Genomic DNA, 26,429 nt, shown 5'->3' with positions numbered 1-26,429 from the left:
ATTTTCAGGTCAATCCTACAGACCTATGATGCTCTATCATGGTTAACTGTGGACCCTGTTAACCGAGACAGACGCTCATGTTTACCAGTTCATTTGTATATGCTATGCCAACTTCATGAGACACTCACTCTCCTATTGGAAAACCAGTCTTCTTAATTTGTTTAGAGCCAAGCTCTCTGTATCCACTGTGTATTAGGTTTATTTTATAAGATGGATTTAAATAACAGTGTAACATTTTCAAGTCTCTTTAAGAGTAGAAATCTTTGCTGTCACTGTATTTTTTTTCCCAGTGTTGGTCAGGAAAATATATTATTGTTTCTCAGTTTTCTATGGATGATAATTTTAATGGAATAATTTAATGAAACAGTGAATAACCCTCCGAAGGACTGGATTGTTTCATGATAATGACTGCATTTTATTTGTTCACTAAATATGTCGTTGCATTCAGTTTATAAAGAACTACTCGCCAGACATGAAGGTTTGAATTTATTAACAATGAAGTACAATAATTTCAATTTCTTGTAGATACTTTCATCAGCCAATGAGAGGAGGCATTTCTTAGCACTTGTTATATTCTATTCTCAGGAAGCTCCAATTTCCACAGTAAAGGTAGTTGTATATGAGATATTTAAGTGGCACTGTTGATCATCACAAGACACGTGAAAGTATGGGCGGCAATTGTTACCCCCCCCCTTCCCCTCCCCCCACACACACATACACACACAAGAAGGAAAAAAATTCCATTATTCAGGTAGAAAGAAACCTCTAAAATATAGTCAATTCAAAAATTATACAGAAGCAAGGACAGATGAGAATGTGACAACTTGGTTGACAATACATTGGAGTTTGGAATCAATTTCTTAAATATTCTTGTCAGGCTTTCAATGACAAGTTATTAATTTAATACAAGTTATTAATTTGGTTTTATATTTATTTCATCCATAATGAGAATGCTTCCATTGTTCATTGCATTTTGTAGCAACAGTTTTATTAGTAATCATAGTGCTTCTTAAATTTTTCATTTTTCTGATAATTAACCCATCAACTTCTAGACACGATTTACTTGTAAATTCTCCTCTCAGTATCTACACATTACAAAGCAAAAGGTGATGAGAATTGACAAATGAATCAGTAACAGGAAGTTGCTCTGATATGACTTATTTCTGGCAACTAAGTTGTAGGAAAATGGAAATTGGTGTGAGAAAGTGTGCATGTATTTATTTGAGTATGACTCTGCTAAAAGTAAGTCTGGTGTATTTCTGAGTGTTCATCAAGCACCTTTTTTTTCCTTTTGAATTCATAAATGTGTCTAATGGCAGCACAAGCTAGAAAAGGGTCCGAGTGTATTTTACATTGCAGGAATTTTATATCACTTGGACAGAGAATTTAATAAGAGGTGGTATTTGGTTGTATATCATTAATCCAGAAATAAGAAAATGACTATGAACAGATATTTATCCTAAAATTAGTTTAAAATGAAGTCATGGTGCAGTCAAAATTAGTTTTGTAAAACAATTTTAGGTTAAATTCTCGCTGTAGCACTTTGATTTTCATATTATTTTGAATAGTACCTTTTTTGTTGTCACATTTGTAAGAAGTCTTCACCAACTCATTACAAGAAGAACGTTTTCCTTGAACCAGGAGCATTCTAGAATAGAATTGAAAGGTATTTTGAAATAGAAGACAGATGACTTGTCATGTTCATTTGGCCGTACAATAAAGTGAACCTGCAAGTGAGTTGGTGTCCCTGTTGACTTGACAGAATGATTGGTACTGGACTTGATTCTGAATTACAAACAAATTTGACAGACAGTTTACTACACCCAGGCATTTATTTAGCATTGTATTTATCCATGCCCGTAGAGTGTGGTAGCTGTCATTTATAAGCTATTATTAGTACAAAGTTTTGGACACATTTATCTTTGAAACACAATGAAAGACTTTCACATCTGGTGCACGTCACTTTTATGTTAAGCTCTTATTTCTTATTTGTAAGTTTAATAATATTTTGGCCAATTATTTTTCTACCATGCTCCTTCTGATTTTTCTTATTGGTGTGTTCTTAAATTTCCGGTAAACACTGTTGTATTTTAATGACTTTTTGTTGCAGTAATTCTTAAGCTACTTAGAGCTAAATCAAGAAACCCTAACCTCCCATAATAATGTGGAAGTAAGATATATGATAGAAAACCTTTAGTAGTTCAGCGTTGGAAAGATTGCGATCATTTTTCAAAATTGATGGGGGAACCCAAGTGTAATAGTTATTGCCTTTAACAGTTTGAGAGAAGGTTGTCTGTATTAAAAATTTTTCTTACCTGACTTTGAGGATTCCTTGTCAAAATTTTCTGTATTAGATTCCTAACAATGGGAGCAAGTTAAACAGTTTGCCTTTTTATTTTTTGATGAAAATTGATGATCAAAACAAAATGCTTATTATTCTTCTACCAGAACTTTTAAGTTACTCTGGATTTGGTTAATTTGGTCTTCCAACATATCTTGCCCAATCCAATTACAGATTTTTAGGAAGGTCAGGCAACTGCATTGTAAATTTTACAAAAGTGTAAGGATTTCCTCTGAGCCAGGTCAGAACTGAAGGTAGTAAGATGTAGTTAGCTACTCCAACAGCTAAACTTTTTGACTTTTTCTCCATATTGTATTTTCTCTTAACAAATTAACATTGCACACTGATGGAACAATAAGAATATCAAATTTTAGAAGGCAGATGAGGTAAATTAATTGGAAGCATGGGGAGTTTTCAAAAAAATTGTCTTTTCCTTAAATGCATCGATGGACTAATGCATGACAAATTCTGTTTAAGTAGTCATGTTTTGGGTAAAACAAGGTCAGTGTTTCAGTTACAACTCCTTTGTCATGCTCAATATTATTAAACCCTCTTATTGCCAAGATTTAAATTTCAATTCTCCACACTTTCTCAAAAATTTATTTGTTTTTTCATCACCTTTTTGCTTGAATTCCATTGATACTCTAGGGAGAAATTCATTTGTGGTCACTCCTTGGAGTGGAAGGGTCCTAGAAGCAATGCAGGATGGCCAACTAAAATATTTAAGGAGTTGTGTTCACTATGCATCAAAAATTGAATTGGGTGAAATTTGACTGAAGTCAAATTAAAATTAATTTAAAAAAACACCACTTGATCTTATATAGACTTGTATCAATTAAAAACAGAGAGATGCACAGCTATGGTATTCTCTTCTGCAGTGATAGGTTTTGTGAAACAAACCACTAATTTTGAATGAAACAGAAGCAATACTTCATTGTTGTCACTGTAGAGTAAAAGTACGGCAAATTTTTGTAGATAGGGAATGTAGATAATAATAAGTAATGTTATTATCATTATCAAGATGCTATTTGTGAACAGACCAGAACTCTAATGTTATTGCCTCTGTCGCATCTGCTCATAACATATGAAACCAACAAAGTCTGTCAGACCATGTAAATAATTTATTAGACAGACTAACAATGCATATTTTCTGATAATTTCTGGTAGATTGGTAGACTTCGCTATATTTTTTATTTTCAGACCCTATTTCATAAGCATTTAATAGACATTTTTATTGTAATAAATACATTAAACATTATATTGTAAGACCCAGTCATAGAAAATAAAATGATATTTACATACGAAGTCAACTATGTTGTCTCTCTTTTCTTTTTAAACATTTGCCAATGAAATGGCAGTTTCTCAATTTATTCTCAGGATACAAACTTTTCTTCACTCTATCTTTAATTCATATTAATGGAAATGACTTTGTTGTTTTATAATAATGATAATAATAATGACTTTATTGGATAACACAATTACCGGTAAAACCAGTAGTTCTCATTGTGGTCCACTAAAACTTCAAATTCAAATAGCAAAAATACAAAGTAAAAATACAGTTAAAAATTAAAAATTATAAATTAGAATTAAAAATTAAATTAAAAATTTCTGCTTTTAGTAAAGTTATCAACTCTGGAGTTCCAATCTAAATATTTCTTATATAGTTGATTTTCAAATTTCTGCAAAAGATCATTTCCAAACCCAGTAAATTTTAGGTCAAAGATTACAAGGGCATCAAAAAATATATGACATATACATTTACCTCACCCAAATCTTAACACACATAACCATACCTTCACTCAAAAAACAAAAGCAAAAAAACCTTGATCTTGTACCTTCTCTGTTTTGTCATATGAAAGATATCAAAATTAAGACTTCATTATGACTACACATATACTATCTGCTCAACAATTAGACAGAACTCCCCCTTTTTTTTTTCTAAGCAATACAGAAAATTTGTTTTCCCAAGGCAGACTCTCTTCAGAAGCTCCTTGAAGAATTTGACAATGGAGAATTAATTAAATTATTTGGTAATGACCACTTACACTCTACCATCAGTATGTGTATTCTCTATACTGTTCCCTTTACATTTTCTATGGTGCAGGCAGGAAGAATTTGTTTCACAATCAAGAGAGTCTTAAGTTGGTGATCATTTCCTTTATTCTCATGTCCTTAACATGTGAGCTAAGAGAGATGTTGTAAGGAGAAATTTGATGCTGATTTCTCACAGGGGTTAAGGGGTTGGTGGGTTCTTAAAAAGTGGAGACTAATGTTGACAAGTGCAAAATTGTAATTCAATTAACTCCCTCCCTAGTATGTCATCTCATTTTCCAGACCACTTGATTTACATCTTTTGGCTAACAAAGTAGTTCACCAACAATAACAACTTGACATGTCATTTTCACTGTCATCTGTTTCACTGCATCTAGTAACAATGGCACCATTATTTTGGCAGTTATTGTTAATTTATTATCATTACTTATAAAGTTCTATTATCATCAAATTTTAATTGTCATCTTTTTCAGATCTCTATGATAACTGCTAAAGCATGAATCTGCAAATGCAGGGTCATTTCTTTTTTGTTCATCTTCCTGCCTGAAAGAACAATGTCCACAAACTTGAGCAGCTTTTTCTTTTGAGGAGCTTTTGAGGATTTCTTTCTTGAGGAACTAATTTTTTTCTTCTCATTAAAAATTATAAACCAACCTAGAGAACTAGCGCTTAAGGTTGACTTGCATAAGCACACATTGGTGGAGAAAAAAGATAATTTCAGATAAATGTGCTCCTGCACACTACCAAAGTTACACCCCACCTATTGCTTGAAATCTCAGAATGTACTTATCAATAAAAACAGGATCAATAAAATGAGCAGGCAAAATAACCATGATAGAGTTGAATTCTTATCTTTCCCTTCCTTTGGGCCTGCTTTCCTGGTCCTCAGTGGGCATAGCTTGCTCTCTTGCACCCCCATTATGATGTCCCTGGCTCCTGGCCAGGCTCCAGGACCAACTAGTCTGTACTGAGCTGGTATACATGGGCCAAAAAAGCACCTGAAGGCAAGAACTGGATCTGTCATGAGGAGGTGCCATAGATTTGGTTTTGCTCCAATTAGAGATGACATTTCATCACAATACCTGATAAAGTTGACCTGTGATTTGGCATAAAGTAATAATTAGAACTCAACTTTCAATTGATTTTAAAAAATTGCCTGAGACTACTTCCAGTCCCTTCGTTTCAACCTTTTAGCAAGGACAGAACTCCCACATCCTTTATCTCACTCCTTGCCTCTAACTTCCTACATCCACTGACACCCAATTCCACCTCTTCACTGGGTTAAATCATGCCAAAATTCCCACTGATCAGTCATTTGGCATAACAAATCACATTTTTGAGAGATGGCTACATACCAATGGTTTCAAAAATTCAACAGATTGTGATTTTACTCTGAAATAAAATTTATTAGTACATACTAAAACACTGGATAGCGTTGAAGGCCCTTTCTGATTGGCTACTCAAACTCTGAGTATCCTTTGCTGTTCACCTCCAAGCAACCCACACAGGATTTGTGTCCAAAAATATTGCAATTGTTGCAGGTAGAAATGCACTAAAATCATCTTTTTGTTCTATGTTATCTCACCATTTTAGTAGACTAGTACCGGTACATACTAAAACAAGTATTAAGCCCATAAGTTTTGGTGGCTACCAATCAATTATTTATCCACCTAGCCTCCTCTACTTTGGTATATAGTTTTTAAGTATTCAGAGATGTCCATGATCATAATTTAAAGAAAGGACTGTATGAGGCATGGCAAACCTCTCTCAACTTCATCTAAATATTATTACAAGGCAAGTAATCGAGTCAAATTTTAGTTAAGAATGTAACACAACACTGTACTCAATGCAATATCTGGGTCTTAGTGTGCTAGGCATTCTAACACAGTTTTTACCAATACTGTTACACCTAAGTGGGTATTCCTGGAAAGGAGGTGCTCATTTCTTACCAAATGAAAAGCTCGACAACAATCTATCGTGGAGGCCTCTAACAATTGTTGTCTCCTTTCAATTTCTTCCACCATAATTTGACAATCAGGAAGTTTACTTTTACCAGCAAAAACACTTACTGCCCAACGGGATTGCATCTCAGCTATGGGTGGGACAGGCCCATTTACACGTACTGCTCCAATGATGGCAATAGTACCTGGATTACAAAATGGTGGGAATACATATCGGTACATGGGAATGTACCTGTCTTTTGGGCAAAGAAGTGAGTCAGAGAGAAATGGAAAATGAAACTTATATCCAGTGGCCAGAATGATCACATCGATGTCTTCAACTTTTGAGCCATCTGTGAATACTACATTTTTCCCTTTTATCTTTGCAATTTCTGCTTTGACTTGAATTGAGCCAGCGATTATGCAATGTGGTAGTTCGTCATTTACTAATGGGGTTCTTTTGTCTGGTGGATGAGCTGTTTCTAAGCCAAAATTGACTAAATTAAAACCTTTCTTGAGTTTGTGGTGAAACACCTGTGCACGGATGGCTGATGGAATTGAATCTACCAATCTTGTCAGGAACTTGGTATCTCCAGGACCATCCCCACCTAGCAAACGAGAAACAACCCAACCACCACTTCTCGTGCTCAGATATACCTGTTGTGTATGATGACTTAATTCACAGGCAATATCTCCTGAAAGCAAGAGGAGAAATGACAGATTAAGAGCTGTCTTGCAATAAATCAGAATTTGATTTCTTCATCCATCAGTCTCATTAGTCAAGGATGTCAGTCTAACAGGTCAGTTGGCCAATTGTGAGAGAATCAGTCAAAACAAGCAGGAGACGGCAGGAGTACTTCCTACATTGGAGTTTAAGGGGTACCATAGATAGCATAATTAAACAGGAGAAGAATGAAGGGGTCTGATCGTAACAAATTCAGGTATGGAAATCAGTTCGGAATTAACATATGGTACTTTTAGGGATCTAATGGTTCACCCTCTTTGCCTTGGACTGCACCTGTCTGAATGTTTAGCAAATCATCCATCATGACCTCAAGCGATCTACATGCCACGCAGGTAGACAGTCAGTCATTTTATGACAAATACTGAATCTTAAAAGCACTATTTACCTGCCGAATTTCCCAAGCCAATTACTATCACACGTTTCCCTTCAAAGTTTTTCCAAGTTCTGTATTCCTTGCTGTGGATGACGTCACCACAAAATCCATCCAACCCTGGAATGTCAGTGATACGAGGTTCATTATTGATTCCAGAACAAACCATCACAAAATCGAACTCCTCGACCTGATCACAGTTCTGCTTCAAATCCTGATAGCGAACTCTCCAGCGAGCATTTTGATCCGCTTTGGAATCTGACGTTGGCTCTACAGAGAGAACATCAGCCTCAAAACGAATCCTCTCTTCCAACTCAAACTCTCTTGCGTACATTTGAAAGTATTCGAGGTAATTCTGTTGAGGAAGGTAATTGGGCCATTCTTTAGGCATAGGAAAGTCGCTGTAACAGCTAACGTGCTTACTAGTATTAGTCACAGTGGAGTAGGCCACACAGCTTCTTCTATGTTTTTCTTCAGCCAAGTCTGTGTATTTCCAGGCACCTCCCAGCCAAGGATCCGTTTCGAACGCAGTCGGTTCAAGACCGACTTCTAAACAACTCTTGATCGCGGCTAAGCCAGCCGGACCGGCACCAATAACGGCAACTGTCTTTGTCATACTTCTATGATAATACTTAAGAAAATGGATAAAATTAAATCAATAAATGGTCCAGATTCCGTAGGGCAATACAGGTAATATTCACAGCGCTCAAGATTGCGTGACTTTCTTAGAATTCGAGAAAGAGACTGGAGGCTAGCATCCAGACTGACCTTTCCTCCTCAACTCCGATCAGCTATGTTTCTTGTGTTTATGGAAATTCGTACAGTTGTAAACAACAGCTAAGAAACCTCCTAAAATGCAAAGAATTACGTCTCTGAGTTTGAGAAAGTATGGAAAGTGGGAAACCTAGCTTTAGTCGCAGTAGGGGAAGTAGAAACGTGGACAGCGAACAAGCGACTACAGAAGTTAATGGCGGCCGCGACAGAAACAGAGTGAGGAACTTTACTTTTTTTTAAGCTTGGTAAGGACATTGACTATAGCATGTCTCTGAAGTAGGAAAGTTGCCTTTTGTTTCGTGCTTTTTTAGGACGATGATGAACTTTCTGTTCAAGGAATTGAAAATGGTGGGCATCGTACACCCATTTTTGATGTTCCCGGGACTGCATCAACTAGATGGAGCTCACTATCCAGGTATACTTTTAACAGAGTTATATAGAAGTTTCTTTTTTAATTTCTCAATCGGCTTGGAGTGCTCTAGCTAGCCTTAAGATGAGAGTGATATGTTCTACATGCACAGTGTAGGGCTAAAACTACAGAGTATTAACCCTTTAACTCCCAGAAGTGATTAACATAAAACTTCTCCCTACAATATCCATACATTCTTTAGCAAACAGGTAATGAGAATATTCAAACTTATCAGGTAGAAGCTGCTATCTTGATCAAGCACTAAGTTCTCATAACTAATTTACAAGGAAATGTTGCAGTAGCAGTGGGAGAATTAACAATTAGATCTTGGGAGTTAAAGGGTTAAGGTCACAATTATGTACAGGGCTCCAACCTTTGCTTTTTCCAAAGATACTATTTGGTACCCTGAAGCCTTGAAAAGGTCTCTAAAAGAAAAAATAGCTGGGTGGAGAAGGTTTATGGAAGATCTCAAGACTCACAAGACTTAGATGACCATAGCAATAGAGGCATATTTCTCTTGACGAAAACGATGGAGAATTATCAGTATTTGATGCATATGTTTATTTCAATTTAACTTTGGACCATTAACAGGAAGTAAAATTTTAACTTGCCACCTGACCCCTGCACTCAGGTTGCTTTACCCTCATGAACTATCTTGTGATAGAAATCTGAAAGTTATAATTTAAATTAATGAGTGTTAAGTAATACAATCAGAATTCAATGCAGAATCCAGTTAAATCTAATTGTTTCAAGGGATTGTACTACCTGCTTAACCCTTTAAACCTAAAACATGATCAGAATGCATGTTCTCCTTACTCTTTTCTTAAGATTTCTTAAGTTGCTGACAAGGAGAATTTTTTTTTAAGAAATCAAGTGCTTCTTTCATTGGTGATCATTTCCTTTATTCTTGTACCTTAATTTGTGATTCAGGGGTGATATTTTAATGAACATTTACATTCTTGTCACTCTCTAACAATTGTTGTCTCCTCTCCTTAGAGGTCAAAGGGTAATTTGTTAGTTCAGCTCAATATCAGTATCTGGGCAACTGCCCACCTACCCCTCCCCTTACCTAACATTAACCCTAACTTGTTATCAATTGACTGTTGTTGAGTTAGGGGAGGGGTAGGTAGGCAGTTGCCCAGATACTGATATTGACCCATTAGTTCCTTCTAATATGACAGGGATTTGAGTTTAATTTGGCTGCTTGTGCTTTCAACACCAAGCTGAGCAAAGAAACCTACAAAATAGACCAGCCAGTCTCCAATATGTAATGTTTGTTGCTTTCTGAGATCACAATAATCAAAATATTCATTTGGACTCCACCCATTTTAGGAGTTCTTTAACTCTGTCCAATACAACCACCAGTGGAAAAGGAAGAGATGTCATAATAAATGAGTACTACGATGAAACAGGTGTTGTAGCAGTCATAGAATCTTGGATAAAACAGCTTATAAACAGAAAGGAATTACCATACAACCCTTATCCAGAGTTGGTTTGGCAGGCAAGACAGTGTGCAGAGAGGTACATGAACTTATATCATTTCTATTGTTAAATTTCTCTTAGTTTTAACTCCTAAGATCCAAATGCCTTAACCTCCTGCTCATAACATCAAATTTCCCTTTTACGTACTCCTGAGAATTTAGAACCATGTTTAGTTGATAACATTTTCCATTTCTTTCATCTGTGAAAGAGGATATTTCGAGGAACAGCCAAAAAAGTGGACTATGGAACCTTTGATACAGAACTTTCACCAGCTTCAGTCAAATCCCCTCCTTGTAGAAAAATTATCATAATGTATGAACTGAGAAAAACATACATTGGTATATCCACGTATTGATTTTTGGTTGTTATCTCTTTACAATGTGTTTGCTTGATTTAGAACTAAGAGATTGGAGATTATTTAGTACAGATTGTTTCATAAAGTGTTACTAGCTTTTTTGAAATATTTATTTTTCCCTCTGCTCATCTTTCTCCCTCACTTATCCACTGTAACATTTTGCAACAAATGTTTCAAATTTCTATCAATTTCACATAGGTTTCAGTTGTTTGGAGAAGATAGCACTTCAGTTCTTGAGAAGATAGGTATAAATTCCAAAATAAAGTACTTACCTCATTTAGTAATTCTCTGATATGTTATATTTCTTGTTTTTAATTTTGATAAAACATGATTGTCAGACAGTTAAGTGTCTTAATGTATTTGCCACAGCCCTGTACTTACCTTTAATGGAAAAAAGTACAAAAAATACCCTTATATGACTGGACAAAAACCCCCATGATGTGATGTGATGTGAGCTAAAATAAGGAGAGAGGTAGAAAAAGAAAGAGTGGCAGTTGTTTGATAAAATGCTAATGCCTGGGTTAGGCAAGAACAGAAAGGAAACTGAAACGTTTGGCTTTTGGTTGATCATGAAGTACAGAAGTGGCTGGGCTCGATCCCTGTGTCATGACCCTAAGTCAAATATTTGCTGTATGGCCCTCCTGCGCAAGGGATAAGTTGGTAAATCTTCTCATTGAAGAGAACTTGTCACTAGAAAGTACACCCTTATCTTGAGAGAACAACAGCATAGAATTGAGAAAAGAGGCCTGATTGTAAATGTATTATGACTGATTTAGTTCATTCATTATCCAAATAATACCTCTAGGAAGTCAAGTATTCACAATAGGAGGTTTCATTTCTCGCACCCAAGACAGTCCAGCTCATTGGGGTCTATCAGCTTTATTGCATGTTGTAAACACAGAGTTTCTTAGTCAGTTTGGCTATCTTTTATCAAGTATGAACTCTGATGTTTCTACAGAGGACTCTGAAGATTACTTGGTGAGTTTGAATCATGTTAACTTGTTGCTTGGACTAGATGAAAGGTGGGCAGCAGGGGTGTCTAAGGTCTTCTAAAGTCAAGCCAGCCCCCCAATAAAATGCTTTCCCCATAGCTAGGAAATCCTTGCAACCCAACCATTTGCTCCTATTCCAGAAACCTGGCAACGGTGATTAAAACAGGGGATGTTACTGCAATAATCAAATTGAGCCTGCATTTAAGGGGCTGACCACTGGCCACATGAGCCTTTTAAGCTGATGGTGGTTATCAGTTAACTAAATGAAATGCTGTGTTCACTTTTAACATTCTATTTGTGAATGAATGAGAATGATAAATTCTGAGTTGGTCATTCAGTTAGAGTACTCTAGGAATGGAGGGAGGGATTAGCTTGATCACAATGTTGTAGTATTTTATGTTTTGAACGAGAACTCTCATGTTTTATCCAGTTTTTCTGATAATAATGCCCTCTTAAATGCAAATTATCTAAAAAGTATGTTTTTACCAGTTTATTGTACAGAAACCCTTTCCAGTTCTGATTGGTCCTTGTGTGTTTGGTGGAAGCCTTTACCCTGTAAACAGCACAGAGAGCATTGAAATTAGGATGGAATATGCCATCAGTGGCCCAGATATAGACCAGGTACATTAACTCTCTTTAGGTTTGTGGCAAGTGTCTGTCTATAGCCGTAGTAAAGCAAAAGAGCAACATGTGATATTGATTTTTAATTTTATACCAGTGTGTAAGAAGAACAAACTAGCCAATAGGTTTGTTCAAAAAACATTTTTAATGAACAACAGACTTCTATAAAATTTATATGTGGTCTCTCTTGAGGACAGCATACTTTGCTTTGGAAACGTTAGTTGTTTAGAGCTAAGATCAATAAAACTACCCCAAACCTTGGAAAATTAAGAGATTATTTTAACTATGGGTAAGACAAGTCTGAGAGTGAAGGTTAAAGAAGGGAAAATCACAGAACTAATATTTTTGGTTTTAGAGACAAAAATTTTCTTTTATGACAAAACTTAAGGTTATTGCACTTTTAGAAATAATTTGCATACTCGGTCAGTATCAACTTGTAAAACTTTCCTAAATAATCCATTCAATCTCATTTGTTAATAGCCTGTTGCATGAAATATACAGCCTACTCTGGGTTTAATTTTTGTGATGTTGGTTGTAGGCTTCAGAAATATTTGCCAAAGCAGTGTTAACGGATCTCCAGAAGATGAGTGAAGCTGATCCACACATTTTGCTGGGTGAGTATAATTTTTTCAATTCTATTTTTTACTTTCCTGTTGTAATATGATATACACTGAAAGATTAGTACTGACAATAAAAAGCAGTCAAAACTGTTTGTTACTTTGATCCATAGAGACTAGTTAGCAATTATTCATTGATTGAAAGTTTATTTTTGTCAATATACCAAAAGATGGTTGGGAATTAAGTTGTTGAGGCACAATTTTGTCTCTTCAGCTGCTGGGAGGTAACTAGTACTTGCTAATAAAATTCCCAACTAGCCAATCTGTGCATACAAAAAGGGCTATTAACCTGTGTGATATACAGTATACTAATTTCAATTGTTTAAAATAGATTGACACTGTTTTTAAGCTTCAACTTTACCCAGTGGCCTCAATCTTCAACCTCAAAATAATCATTCCCTGAATTGAAATTCACTCAAACTAAAGGCACATTTGGGTACTAATTAATTTTGGTGGTTATCCTTCATGGTTTTTCACTGATTTTTCTCAAAATTTAGGTTTCACCATTCCAGTGGAAGATGCAAGAAATAGAGGGAAGTGGATTGATGAATTTTGGACTTATCAAAATGTTGATGAAATAAAGGTGTATGACCATGATTGTTTTTTTCTAAATACATTATAAGTTCACCTATTTTTTGGCATCTTCTCCTCCTTGGAAGAAAACCTTATCAATTATTTTGTACATTATTAGGATCAGTTTTTGATGCTTGTCAAGTCTGCTGCCTCTGCTCAGAAAGTTGCTGAAGCTCAGGTGCAGTTTTTTATTGTGTTAGATTAGCTCCATGACAAACACTTCCTAGCATTTTTAACCTTCAAACATGAACTGCCAATCTTAAACCATCTCCCAAGAGCTATGTTACACAATATCTTGACATTTGCTGTTCTCAGTAACTCAGATAAAAACACACTAGCGAATATCACTGACAAGTCTTATGAGAATTACTCTCAATATCAGACTACTTGATCAAAAATTGATTCTTGTTCTGTACATTCATAGTATTGGTTTTAATTACAGTGCATGTTCAGGATGCAACGTGAGAGACAAGTTTACAGAAGAGGATATAAACAGTACAACTTGAATTTCATAAAGACAGAAGGAGAGAGGTAATCAGTCAATTTTGCAAAAAAAGAGTTGTTGGCTCTTTGCAGTTATTCTGGACTGGGTTCCTGACAAGAGGATGTATTGATTTTTGCAAGTGACCCCATGTACTAGAGCAGTTTGAACTGAGTGTCAGATGAATCTAGTTGTGGAATCCCAATGCCTTGTCATGATCAGCCAACTAAAACTACTTTGTACATGACTTTTGCATTTTGACATCGCTACTCAACTGAATTGTCCTGATTTCATAAACAGTTGATATTGTTTTGGGAGGAAGGAGGGAGGGGGATATAACTGACCTCATTTGAAGTGCAGTGAAGAAACTAGAACGAGGATAGAGGATGCAGTTTGATATACCCATTAAGCTTTATAATGGCCTTAAGTCCTTGAGGCAGCAACCACACACTTTTCTCTACATGTCAGATACATACCTCCTTGGTATATGTGTTGAAAAAGAGATAATCCCCCCCTGACAGCAAAGGACAACTGCTCAAGGACAACTAAACAAACTTTTTAAGAAGGAGAAAGTGAGGGGGAAATTGATTAGGCTGCAAAGGATATGTTCTCTTAGCTACACACACTTTTGCAGAAGTGCCCCAAGACTTTTTTCTGAGGTAGAAACCATTAATTATTAATAGTGGGAAGTATTTTGGAGTGATTATACAATTTTTTTTGTTTGAAGGTCAAAGGCAATGTCTGTACATCCTTACCAGAGTGCATATCAAGGAGTCTTTTCTACTCGTTCCCACATTAAAGAGTACTTGTCTTGGTTTGCCGGTTGGGAAGAACCTCAGCAACAAAGTTTAGTTACACCAGCGTCTTTAGCGAGTGAGTACTGTATCTAATCATTGCTTCATGTTAGCGCTACAAGCTGCTAGTGTTTTGGATACCATGGCTAGAAAGAAGACAATTTGGTGACTTAATTAATTTGCCAAAAAAGCCACCAATTCTGCCACCTGAGTTTAGCGGTCATGTACGAAGCAAACACTCATTTTTGAGAAAGATTTTTTTCGTAACGCTGCTCTAGCACTTGGGGTGACTTGAGAAAATCAATATTTCCTCTTACCTGCAATGTATACGCCCAGCCTCAACCAAGTCCCACGCTGGTGACGAGACGAACAATGTCTTTCTCTACTTCTTCACCGAGCTCAAAATTTACAACCTTTCCTATTCTATTTAGTAATATCTTTATTTACTCAATGTTACCGACTTAGAGTGATAGTTGACATGTCCAAAGGAGGACTGTATGGATTGTGAACTGTGATGGAGGAAGAAAGTTATCGTACTTATTCAGTATTACAAAAAAACAAATTTAACCTTTCACACCCTAATAGCAGTATGCATATTCTCCATATCGTTCTCTATACCTTCCCTCTGATACTGACAAGGATAATTGGATAGATGATCCAGATCTTCTTTCATTAGAGATCATATACTTTATTCTTACCGCCTTAATGTTTGATACAGTGGAGGGTAACCGGTCAAGTCGCCCGAGAGTCATCTCGCTCGAAGTCATGTCGCCCGAAACCTGAGTCATGTTGCCCGAAATTTTAGTAATGTCGCTTGAAAAGAAAAAATTAAGTCGCCCGAAGAGACAGATATTAAAAAGATCAGAATTTCAGACTGTAAATAGGCAATAAAGTTGAGAAAATTTCATCACTAAAGCGCTCTTTGTTTCCAACGACACCATGAAGATTCTAAACGCGTTTTTCGTCCCTAACAATAAAGGAAAACGTTGTTCATTTCCAAAAACAGAACGAAACGTTGTTCGTTTGGTATGTAATCATTTAGGAAAAAATTTCGGGCAACATGACTCAGGTTTCGGGCGAGATGACTCTCGGGCGACTTGACTGTAAGCCTAGTGGAGGCACTGTAAAGAGAAATTCGATGCTAGTCACTCCAGGGGCCACCGTGTTGGTTAGTGCTGTTAAAAAGTTTGGGCCTGTTTAGACTATAATTTCTAAGTTGTTTGTATGTATATCTGTTGTCAAGGAATTCGGAGTCATGAGACAGGAAGGTCAAGAAGAAATGGGTCGAGAAACACCTCCAATCTTCAGCCTCGATCCAGTGCTGTTACTAGGGTAGCAAGTCAGGCTGCATCACTCGTCTCAAGTGAAGGAGATGTCGGTCAGCCAGCTACCGGACCCTATGGTGATGAACCAGTAGGAGCTATAAAGTAAGAGAAATTACTTTCAACTCAAAGTTTATCATAAAGGAAAAATTATTCGTGAAGTTCTCACTAAATTGTGATTTCATATTTGATCAAAAACGATCTAAAGATGCGCAAGGTACTAACATTAAAAGCTGATCAACTAAAATCTCAATATGTGCGAGATAAAATCTTAATATGTACGTAACAATCTGATCAACTTCAATGTAACCGGATGCGCGAGATACTTACGTAACAATCTGATCAACTACAATCTTAAAATGCGCGAGATACTAACGTAACAATCTGATCAACTGCAATCTTAAAATGCGCAAGACGCTAACGTAACAATCTGATTAACTACAATCTTAAAATGCGCGAGATACTAACGTAACAATCTGATCAACCACACGCTTAAAATGCGCGAGATACTAACGTAACAATCTGATCAACTACAATCTTAAAATGCGAGAGATACTAACGTAACAATCTGATCAACTACCATCTTCAATGCGCGAGATACTAACGTAACAATCTGATCAACTACAATCTTAAAATGCGAGAGATACTAAAGCAACAATCTGATCAACTACAATCTTAAAATGCGCGAGATACTAACGTAACAATCTGATCAACTACAATCTTCAATGCGCGAGATACTAACGTAACAATCTGATCAACTACAATCTTCAAATGCGCGAGATTCTAACGTAACAATCTGATCAACTGCAATCTTAAAATGCGAGAGATACTAACGTAACAATCTGATCAACTACAATCTTAAAATGCGCGAGATCCTAACGTAACAACCTGATCAACTACAATCTTAAAATGCGCGAGATACTAACGTAACAATCTGTATCAACTGCATTCTTAAAATGCGCGAGATTCTAACGTAACAATCTGATCAACTACAATCTTAAAATGCGAGAGATACTAACGTAACAATCTGATCAACTACAATCTTAAAATGCGCGAGATCCTAACGTAACAATCTGATCAACTACAATCTTAAAATGCGCGAGATACTAACGTAACAATCTGTATCAACTGCATTCTTAAAATGCGCGAGATCCTAACGTAACAATCTGATCAACTACAATCTTAAAATGCGCGAGATACTAACGTAACAATTTGATCAACTTTAATGTAAAGAAGCGAAAGATAGTTACGTAACAATCTGATCAACTACAATCTATAGATGCGTGAGATACTCGCGCAACAATCTGATCAACTATAATGAGAAGATACACGAGATACTAAAGGCGGCGAAATACGAGTTACAAAAACCTTCAACTTGTCGCGCAACATTGTTTCGTTGCAATTTTTGGTCGATGTTTCCCGTTTTTCACCATGCATGATCAACTTGTCGCGCAACAAAAACATTTGTTACAGATTGAAGAAATTTGTAGTAGAGCCTACTTTGAGAAACAAATTTTGGCTTTGTCGCTCGTTTTTCATCAAACTCACAACTTGTCACGCAACAAATTTGCTCATGTTGCGCGACAAGTTGAGGGTTTTTGTATCTCGTACTTCCCCGCCTTAACGTAACAATCTGATAAAGTAAACGGTTTGAGCCCGGGGGTACTATTTGATGGTGTAGTTTGATCGTCCGGGTGGGTGTAGTCCTGAGAAGGACTGCTGTCTATAGTGGTGACTGACATTTCGAAAACCTGAGCGGAAGTTTAAAGAGGCGTAAGATACTAATTTAACGATCTGATCGACTATAATCAAAAGATGTTTAAGATACTACCGTAACAAACCCATTAACAATCATTTAAAGGGGCGCGTTTATTAACTAAGGAATACATTTTGAAACCAAGGTTTCTCTTGTTTTGACCCCATTCACTGTGGTTGTCATACATTAACAATACGGTAAACAGTTTGAACCTGAGAACATTGGATCATTTTGTCGGACCATCCAGGTAAGTAAGCAGATTGTTGTCAGTAGTAGTGGATGACCTTTTAACATCCTTAGCAGAAGTCGCCATCAGATTCGAGCGAAGGATGTTCAACGGTCAATCATTACTACTAACAGCAATGCGTCTCAGGACTACTCTTGCCTGGTTGATCATACTACACGATGGAAGACATTAACAAATTAATCGATTGCTTTGCAGAACTTACCTTAATAACAAAATATTTGAGCTTGGAGACCGAACTGATTTCTTTAGAATGCTGCACTTGGTTATTCTCGAGATCCTTCTTAACAGGTTCGTATTTCTCGACCGTGCATGTTTCTTTGTACCAATGCTGTGCCATTGCTGTACCAATGTGTTAACTCCTTGGATTTCAGTCGTGACTCTCCCTTTATCTGTGATACATTTTGTTGTAAATTGGTGTAGAAAATTGGGGTGAAATATTACAACAAGACTGTGAAGAAGATGCACTGTTTTCTTTTTACCCTCATCACCGGTGCACTGAATAATGTATTAGCCCCTAAGGGTGACTAACATCTTATTCTTCCTCACAATATCACCCCTGAATCAAACATGGAGTGTAGAATGAAGGAAATAATCATCCTTTTAGGAAACTCTTCACCGTTATCTTACATTATTTTTATCATTATCTTTACTGTTGTTATTATTTTCATTACTAAGACGATGATAATTATTATTCTCACAATTGTCTAAGGGAGGATGGTGAGAGCCAGGATTGTCTAGTGGAGGCTTACAGAATTCTGAGGAGCACAGCTTACCAACTTCATCTTGTGATGCAGCAAAACCAAGTGCTTCAAGATCTTGTGACCTTCTTTATTTCATCTGGGGTTAGTGGAGATTAATGTGTTTGTACACTTGATCTTAACAATTTCGTTTAATTTAAGAAGATTAAAATAAATTAATAAACACGATTGGCTTTCTAGCAGTATGTAGGATGCTTCAAACAGATTATCTAAGTAATCATTACTTTATCTTAAGCTCGTTGTTAGAGCATTACTCCATAACATTTAATGATGTTAGATATTATTCCTTGTTGAGGACTCATTTTCCTGCTTGTCTTGTGCTTGTGACAAAATGAATTACATCTTTCATATTGGATGAGTGACCTCCAATTTAACATCTTGGATAATTTATTTACGCTGACAATGCACTTGACATTGCTGATTTGAAGAGTATGCTAAACACTTATTGGATAAGTATCAAGCATATGATCCAGCTTACCAGTGAGTTTTTCTGTAGCTAAGAAGGGAAAACAAAACAAATGATATCTTTCTTCAAATATTTTTTTTTCTTATAAGAACACTTCCTTTATCTCTTTTAGATGGGTGCATCAGACATTTTACAGACACATCTCATGGGCTACAGACATTCTTTGAAGGACTTCTTCTGCAATTCCCTGTGAGAACAAGATTTCGTTTTCATATTGATTTGTGTTTTTATTTGCAAATTCAGTCTTTTCCATGACTGAAATTGACAGAGCCCCTTTAACGGGATATGAGACCATCTTGGTAGCGCAATAGTGTGCATGGTTAGAGTGCTAGACCATGACGCCTTAAACTCCCAAGATTAGGTCGGTATTTCTCCCAAACGACCATTATATCAAGTGAAAATCCTTTAGCTGCTATAGAAGGTCGTCTGTTCTTATAATTCGTATGCCAGATAGTATATTGGAATCACGAGGAGAAGTTACATAATATTATTTGTCAGTTTTGGGAGAGGGTGGAGAGGTTGAGAGCACCTTGTACTGCTTGTAACGTGAAATGTTGTCTCACTGTAGGAAGGATAAGAGCAAGGATTTTCTGTATTGTGGTAATAAACTGGTTAACATGCTGGATGCCATGACAGTTATAAATCCTCATTTGGAGGGGAAGACGAGCACTGGTAGCTTACCGCTTACTGCAGAGGTATATCTAATTTAATTTAGACTCTCTTCACTTCCAAGAGTGGCCTAAAGGGAATCTTAGAGACTGGGTTTCGTAGGTTCTCTGTGACGCTCTCGGGGCAGTATTTGAGTGAATTGTGAAGCAGTCTCTGTTGAATTCTTGTAGGTCAGTAGGGGACTAGAAGTGATAAACAGATATTGTGAGACAGTTTTCCTTGGCTTGATAGACAATGCTTTGTCCTGCTGTTCCTCTCTTGTGGTATGTTAGATGGAATTGTTATTTAATATATTTAGTTATTTTGAATTGTTGTAACCTTACCGTGTTTAAACGGCTGTGAATATATGAAAGTCATATATTTGAACTGCGGATAAAGACGTGAATATGAAAGCGATCTTCGATCTTACTGTGTTTATTGGTCATAACTTATTTGTTCATTTGTCTTTGAAAACACTTCACATACTTCCTGAATGGCAGTAACTGAACCCAAGGTTTTGATGAAATCATATTATTTTCTCTTTTTTAGAAATATTTTCCTCCTGTGAAGAAAAACAACTCTCTCATCGTACAGCACAGTTTTGGACATGGAGCTGAAAGAGCGGACATAATCACCCACGATAAGCTTGGTACGCTGTTAAACGTGTATATTATTTAGAACGCTTTTCGATTGAGTGTCTTAAAACCAAAAGCAAAGTAGTCACAACGACGGTCCAATCAGAAGAAAGAAAAATACGTGTAAGAGTCATGCAGTAAGTAAAAACAACAAAACTTCCTGAAGCGCGGGAAAACGCGGGCGACCGATTCGTGATTGGTTTTAGTTTTCCATCTGATTGGTTCAGAGAATGGCGTGAGTTTTCTGCACAAATCATAGAGCGAAGTCAAGCAAACCAACGTAATATCGGATAATTTTCGAAACTAAAAGGAAAATTGCTCTTACTATCAATTGTCAAAAGTTATCTAAGATGGCATTTGCTTTTCTTTGCTTCGCTGGTATCGTTTTGGAAAACTCTCTTTTACGTACCTATAAAGAAGGACAAGGTAATCTCTAGTTTTAAGTTAATTCTGACTTTATAATCATTTAGTTTGTAATCTTTCAGTGTTGTTTGTGGAAGAACAGGCTAAAACTATCGCTGCACCCGCTGTCATTGCAAAGGAAACTGTTTTGATGCAGGTAAACGAATGTGCCAATGTTATCGTACATCAGTTCTAGGTTCGTCACTTCCAACCCACGCCAATTTTTTTCCATCCTTTGTCAATCTTTCAATCATCCGTGATTCTGTTTAGTTCACTCTTTCCTCTTGGAAGTTTTCTTCCACTCTTGCTTAATACTATCATTATTATTTTTTTTAAGAATTCCTTCTGGTACAGGAATTTTGTGTAATGTATAGACAGCTCACAATGTCCATGGTCCAAAGTAATGCAAAATAGAAAAAAAAACTCTAAGAAGAAGAAGTCGTAAACCTTAGAGGAACAGGAATGGCTAAAGATGGAGACATCTAATACTTCTTGAAAATGAAGACCTTGAAAAATTTGATTTACATTTTTCATAGTACACAAACCATTAGGTAGCTTCTTTAAAGATCACGTTTTAAATAAGAATTCTACCCTTGATTATCTTAGTACCTTGTTGAATCGAAGCTTGATCAAGTGTTCCACGAGTTTTTAGTTGACCTCGTGACCGACGAGGAGTTCATCCCTCCAAATCCTTACCCTAGATTGACATCTGAACTCTCCGTGGCTGCCATGAAGTAAGATAACAGATAGCTTAACCTTTTTAATTCTAGTAGTGACTAACATCTAATTTCTCCTTACGGTACCAGTCTTGAATCAAACAACAAGGTCGTTAGAATAGAGCGAGTGACACTGCAATCAGTGATTGGTGATGTTTTTTGATCTGATCGGTCGAGAAAGAGGCGCGAGTTTTCTGAACCAATCACAGCAAAGCAAAGTAATCACAGTAAAGCACAATCAAAACAACTTCTGATTTTAGAATAGAGGAAATGATCAGCATCTAAAAATACTCGATTGTTGAACAAATTCTCCTTGTTATTGTCATAACAAATGTTGAGAGAAGAGTACAGAGCATACAAATACTAATGTTAGGTTGTAACGTGGTAAAAGCGAGTGTCACTGAAATTAGTGATTGGTGATATTTTTAATCTGATTGGTCGAGAAAGAGGCGCGAGTTTTCTCAACCAATCACAGCAAAGCAAAGTAATCACAGTAAAGCAAAATCAAAACAATTTCGGATTACTTAAGAGACTCACTTGAAAATTGTTCTAGTCAGGTGTATAAATAAGGGAAAACTCCGTTTGTACCAGCCTGGCTCATTTTGCATCATCCTCTGACAGTCTTTGCTCTGCTGCAGAATGGACCTGTTTGGAGAGAAACCTGCAAAGCTGTTGTCCAAACTTGTGACGACTTCTGTTCAACCTATCGATGTAGACAACTTTGTGTATCATATTCCTGGCATTGAAGCATATGGTGAGTGATTAGTGTTATTTTAACCTTTAAAAAACTAATTGAGACTCTTCCCCCACCCGCTTCTCTTACTTCTCACATACAGAACTCCTTTACCACTTCGGGTTTTTTGTTGTGGATGGTATTGTTGTTATTGTTTATATTGTTTTATTAACGTGCCATTATTGGCCAACAGGCTCGGTAAGTGCGATAGCAGCGCTGGATGGGAGACATTATAACACCCTTCGTTCCAGACTGCACAGTGTTGCCAACAAAGTGAGCACAAGAATCACGGTTGCAGGTTTTTCGGTAAGTTTACTTATGCTTCCGGTCTTGGCCGAGCAGTTGTTTTGGCCTATTTGAGTTATTGAATATTTCTGGTTAACTGAATACCTTGATTAAGAGTAACTTGAATGATGGTGGCATATTTTTGTTATTGGACGATTTAGTGCATTTGAAAAGGCATGTGAAGCTTGTGTTCATTAATACCAGCTTACTTGCATTCAATGTAAAAAATTTACATCATACTGACACGAGCTGCCGAGTAAGAGGCGTATTGGAAATATAACAGCCTGGTAACTTAACTGTTTTAATTTTTCAGACTGTTGTTGATCTGGGTGTGTGTGGTTTTAGCCCCATCTATGGTCGTATGATGCCATATTTACACGATGTGGACCTTGAGGAGCATTATTTTGTTCAAGGTCCAAGTAACAGGAAGGCAGAAGCCATACAACACTTCGCTAAACTTGGTGAGACGAAATCCTTACTAACTTCTCTGTAGTTTCATATAAAGTGCATTTCGATTTCTTGTCAGTAAGCTAAGATCAAAGAAATCAACCCAGGTAACCATAGGAAAGGAAAATATAACTAGGAGTCGTTGAGTAAATAGAAGCAAACGGCTTTAAAACGCCAGTGACCCAGTCGTGACTAGTGTTCACTTTTAATCTGATTGTTTGAGAAGGTGGCGCGAGTTTTGTAGACCAATCACAGAGCTAAGGAAAGCAAAAGGAGAGGAGTCTGTCGAGTAATCCTGGGAAATTACTCTTATAAGGGAAAGGCTATGAACTCGATAACCACATTTATACTGGAAAATTTTCAGGTTGAAACTTTTGATAAGATTTTCCTTGAAAGGTCCCTTTGTCAAAACCTGACGTGCCACTTTTTATTTTTAACACAGCGCATGCGAACGGTTATGCTGTCATGTGCTCCAAGTGAGACAGGGTGACAGTCAGCAGCAGTGGGATTTTGTGAGAGAAAAAGAAAATGAGTGAAAGGTCCTAGTCCAGGTTACTACTCGCTCAACTAAACCTTGCGTGCTTTTTTTACTTTTGTAGTATACGAGCATCTTGTGGACTTTAGTGAAAAGGAAGATGTCCTCTTTCTTGGTAAGCAACAGTCTTTTTTTGAAAGATATCGTGAGCAGGCTGTTCGATCAGGGTACTTCGAATCAACGAGATGGTGTGTGTTAAGTATGAAGGGTAGTGCTTCTTGCCTTAGCAATCTAACCCAGTCTTTAAGATCGTGGGGCTCAAAGATTTGTCTCTCAACAACAGTTTGATTGACTCTTTTGCACGACATGGATGACTGCTTGTAGTTCTGATTTTTGATAATTGATGTTTTTTGAAGGTTTTTTCCTCGGTGGAGAAACTCTGAGGCGAAGTCTTCACGACATTGTTCCTCCTCAAAGAAAGAAAGCTTTCCTCTTACAGTTGATTTCCACTGTAAAATCCAAACAGTCTCTGTATTTGAGAGTATGTATCCAAACTTTATATTCTGTCTTTGTTTTTCTTGTACCTCTGTCATCTTAGCTTGCACAGCTGGCGGTCTTCTGTACGCTTTGACGGGCTAAGCAGCGGAGCCTTGGACGCTTCGCCTTTAGTTTTCACACTTTCGTCGCTCATGGCTATTTGAGAAGCGCTTACTAAACTGTCCGTAGGTTCTTTTCATGTTCGAACTACAGGGATACGCAACATTGAATTCTAACAACTGTGTTTACAGGTGTATGTTGCCTTTGATTGGCGGCTTGTCATGGTGAAGAAGTCTTTTTGCCTGCACTTTTTGCAAGGACAAGAACAAGGGTGAGCCAACTAACCTGTCCCGTAGGGTGTATGGGTGTATATTGCTAAACTAGTCCTCAAAGCAGGTAATTTAGTGTTAACAACTGGGTTGAAAACGTAAATTAGCCACCGTAAAGGGTAAAAAAGCTGACGTTTCGAGCGTTAGCCCTTCGTCAGAGCGATTTACGGTGGCTAATTTACGTTTTCAACCCAGTTGTTAACACTGAATTACCTGCTATACTCTCCCACCGACGCAGCACCTCAGTTTCTTTAGAAACTTACCCCTTTATTCATTAGTCCTCAAAGCATCGTGTTGCTTAGCAACATCTCGATCTTAAACCGTAAACTCTGTGGGGTTACGTTAGTATTAGTTCTACTTCCTTCACGCTTGGAATTTATTTCGTCGATGTTAACTGTCCGCTTTGATTTTTCCAATGAAACTCTCTCCCAAGTGACAAAATTGAGCGTAAAGTTGACACCAAAATCGGGGCTAGCTCTATCGTGATTTAAACAACGTGGCCCTTATTTACAGTAGATGACCGGTTGAATTTATTTTGTAATATCCAGGAAATTGAATTCTTTTGTTTCCGTTACTGTATCACTTTTTATTTCAGTTTATTTTTGACACTATCGTTTCAGTTACAAGCGGTTTTATAACTCAAACAGCAATCCACTGGCGTTTTATCAAATAGTCTTCTCAAGACAGGATGCGGTAAGTTACAAACAGTACGAGAAAATACGGCCAGACAGCAAATGATAAATGAAAAAGTGATTAAATAAAATAAAATGAAATAAAATTATTAAAATAATTCGCGGAACCGAGTTTTCACGAAATTTGAACTGAAATGCGTTATTCATCAGTGGGTGTAGTTTTCGGCATGCAAAAAAAACAATAGGTGGTGCATGTTGATGATGCTTGGTTAGCATTGATAGAGGTACTCCGCTGAGGTTTGAACTCAGCATCAACCTTGACTGTTATTATAGGCGTCGTTATACACACGATGCTGTGGACCCAAGGACCGCACGGACCCATGCAAAGGAGAGAATCTGGTACTTAGTTTAGTTCACGTGGATCACTACATAGAGCGAGCTAAGGAAGAAGATGACTTATTGGCTGTTTATCGGTGGCTCATGGTGAAGTCGCTTATGAACCAGGTGAATTGAACTTCTGAAATTTTGAAATTTAGTCCAATGTAATCTGGAATAACGTTGGATGTTCGTTGCTTCGTTCCTTGTGTTTGATCTCGAAAACTCGCGCTACCCCCGCGACCACTCAAAGGCAAAACGTCGCTCTTTGATTGGTCGAGAAAATTCTCTCTTAAACCTTTCAACCAATCAGAATCACGTGAAACGTAAACCATTCGCGCCTCAGGCTGTTTACCTGTTTTTACTCTGAGTACTCATTGATTCCCTATAAAAATGTCTTCTCTTCCGAATGTAACTTGTGATAACCTTGGTTTTGGTTTTGCATCACTCAGTTGAAAAGCGCTCTGTTCCCTTAATAGAGGTAATTTTCTCATGAGTGGCCAACAAATGAAAACCACGATACTTAGATTTTGATTCCGTCGTTTGGGAAGCCCTCTAGGCCAGTCGGTATGATATGGTATAGCGAGTGAGTGTTTTGATGTTTTCACAGCACCAGTCGTATCTTGTAGAAGCATGGCGCATGTTCCATAGTGTGGCCTCCCAACTTGAGTACTTATGTACTGTCAATAGGACACTACAGAGCCTCGTAAATGAGGAAGTCAGCAGAGCATTCAGACCGGTGTTGGACGACGATGAGAGAACGGTAGGAGACACTTCATATCTGGCAAATTGCGAGCAGCCGTTTTCTTTTTTTTAAGGAACGCGAGAGTGTTGTTGCGCTGCTACACTCCCGCAAAAAGAACGCTGATCGCAGGTTATATGATAGAAAGACGATGAAAAAACGGAAGGAGACACGTCATGAAAAACTGCTGATTTTTGCAGTAACGAGGAAAATTACTTCTGGAATGTAACTTTTTTCGTTACAAAGTAGTGATGATGAAAAATGTTTTTATGTTAGGGTGGATGGTAGTCTTCATCCTTATAGGATAGCTACAACAAGAAAAACAATAACAAAAGTCTGTAATTGTTCTCTTTCTTGGCCGCCCACACCTAAAAATAA

At 37.1% G+C, this 26,429-nt stretch overlaps 3 protein-coding genes across 9 annotated transcripts in view; 2 read left to right on the top strand and 1 right to left on the bottom strand.

Moving 5' to 3' along the window:
- The window catches only part of LOC113686465 (mediator of RNA polymerase II transcription subunit 13-like), a 31,936-nt gene extending 28,285 nt beyond the window's left edge, over positions 1-3,651 (top strand). For all 6 annotated transcript variants that reach the window (XM_027204088.2, XM_089189903.1, XM_027204096.2 and 3 more), the window contains exon 26: positions 9-3,651. In XM_027204088.2, the coding sequence (XP_027059889.2) occupies positions 9-156 (148 nt within the window). In that variant the 3' untranslated portion in view covers positions 157-3,651. The remainder of the gene's footprint in view (positions 1-8) is intronic.
- On the bottom strand, positions 3,443-8,183 carry LOC113686501 (flavin-containing monooxygenase 1). The gene is made up of 3 exons (XM_027204129.2): positions 7,464-8,183; positions 6,343-7,028; positions 3,443-5,489 (listed from the first exon to the last, which is right to left on the bottom strand). Exons 1-3 carry the CDS (start codon positions 8,062-8,064, stop codon positions 5,169-5,171), a joined length of 1,608 nt encoding a protein of 535 aa, XP_027059930.2. The 5' UTR covers positions 8,065-8,183; the 3' UTR covers positions 3,443-5,168.
- A 93-nt stretch (positions 8,184-8,276) lies between these two features.
- LOC113686502 (uncharacterized) overlaps positions 8,277-26,429 on the top strand; it is a 19,161-nt gene continuing 1,008 nt past the window's right edge. For both annotated transcript variants that reach the window (XM_089189906.1, XM_089189905.1), the window contains exons 1-29: positions 8,277-8,438; positions 8,534-8,637; positions 9,964-10,152; positions 10,667-10,713; positions 11,274-11,446; positions 11,950-12,081; positions 12,620-12,695; positions 13,196-13,281; positions 13,390-13,449; positions 13,714-13,802; positions 14,480-14,625; positions 15,790-15,973; positions 18,067-18,159; positions 18,581-18,713; positions 19,208-19,284; positions 19,664-19,790; positions 19,935-20,027; positions 20,293-20,392; positions 20,864-20,937; positions 21,387-21,514; positions 22,135-22,250; positions 22,423-22,535; positions 22,828-22,975; positions 23,561-23,611; positions 23,853-23,977; positions 24,225-24,304; positions 24,923-24,995; positions 25,268-25,438; positions 25,920-26,072. In XM_089189906.1, coding sequence (XP_089046032.1) covers positions 8,337-8,438; positions 8,534-8,637; positions 9,964-10,152; positions 10,667-10,713; positions 11,274-11,446; positions 11,950-12,081; positions 12,620-12,695; positions 13,196-13,281; positions 13,390-13,449; positions 13,714-13,802; positions 14,480-14,625; positions 15,790-15,973; positions 18,067-18,159; positions 18,581-18,713; positions 19,208-19,284; positions 19,664-19,790; positions 19,935-20,027; positions 20,293-20,392; positions 20,864-20,937; positions 21,387-21,514; positions 22,135-22,250; positions 22,423-22,535; positions 22,828-22,975; positions 23,561-23,611; positions 23,853-23,977; positions 24,225-24,304; positions 24,923-24,995; positions 25,268-25,438; positions 25,920-26,072 — 3,243 coding nt within the window. In that variant the 5' untranslated portion in view covers positions 8,277-8,336. The remainder of the gene's footprint in view (positions 8,439-8,533; positions 8,638-9,963; positions 10,153-10,666; positions 10,714-11,273; positions 11,447-11,949; positions 12,082-12,619; positions 12,696-13,195; positions 13,282-13,389; positions 13,450-13,713; positions 13,803-14,479; positions 14,626-15,789; positions 15,974-18,066; positions 18,160-18,580; positions 18,714-19,207; positions 19,285-19,663; positions 19,791-19,934; positions 20,028-20,292; positions 20,393-20,863; positions 20,938-21,386; positions 21,515-22,134; positions 22,251-22,422; positions 22,536-22,827; positions 22,976-23,560; positions 23,612-23,852; positions 23,978-24,224; positions 24,305-24,922; positions 24,996-25,267; positions 25,439-25,919; positions 26,073-26,429) is intronic.

Source organism: Pocillopora damicornis, chromosome 12 (genome assembly GCF_964200805.1).
Source record: "Pocillopora damicornis chromosome 12, jaPocDami1.2, whole genome shotgun sequence".
NCBI classification, from domain to species: domain Eukaryota; kingdom Metazoa; phylum Cnidaria; class Anthozoa; order Scleractinia; family Pocilloporidae; genus Pocillopora; species Pocillopora damicornis.
The sequence above is the reverse complement of the archived record's forward strand: the minus strand, read 5'-3'. Positions and strand labels throughout refer to the sequence as shown.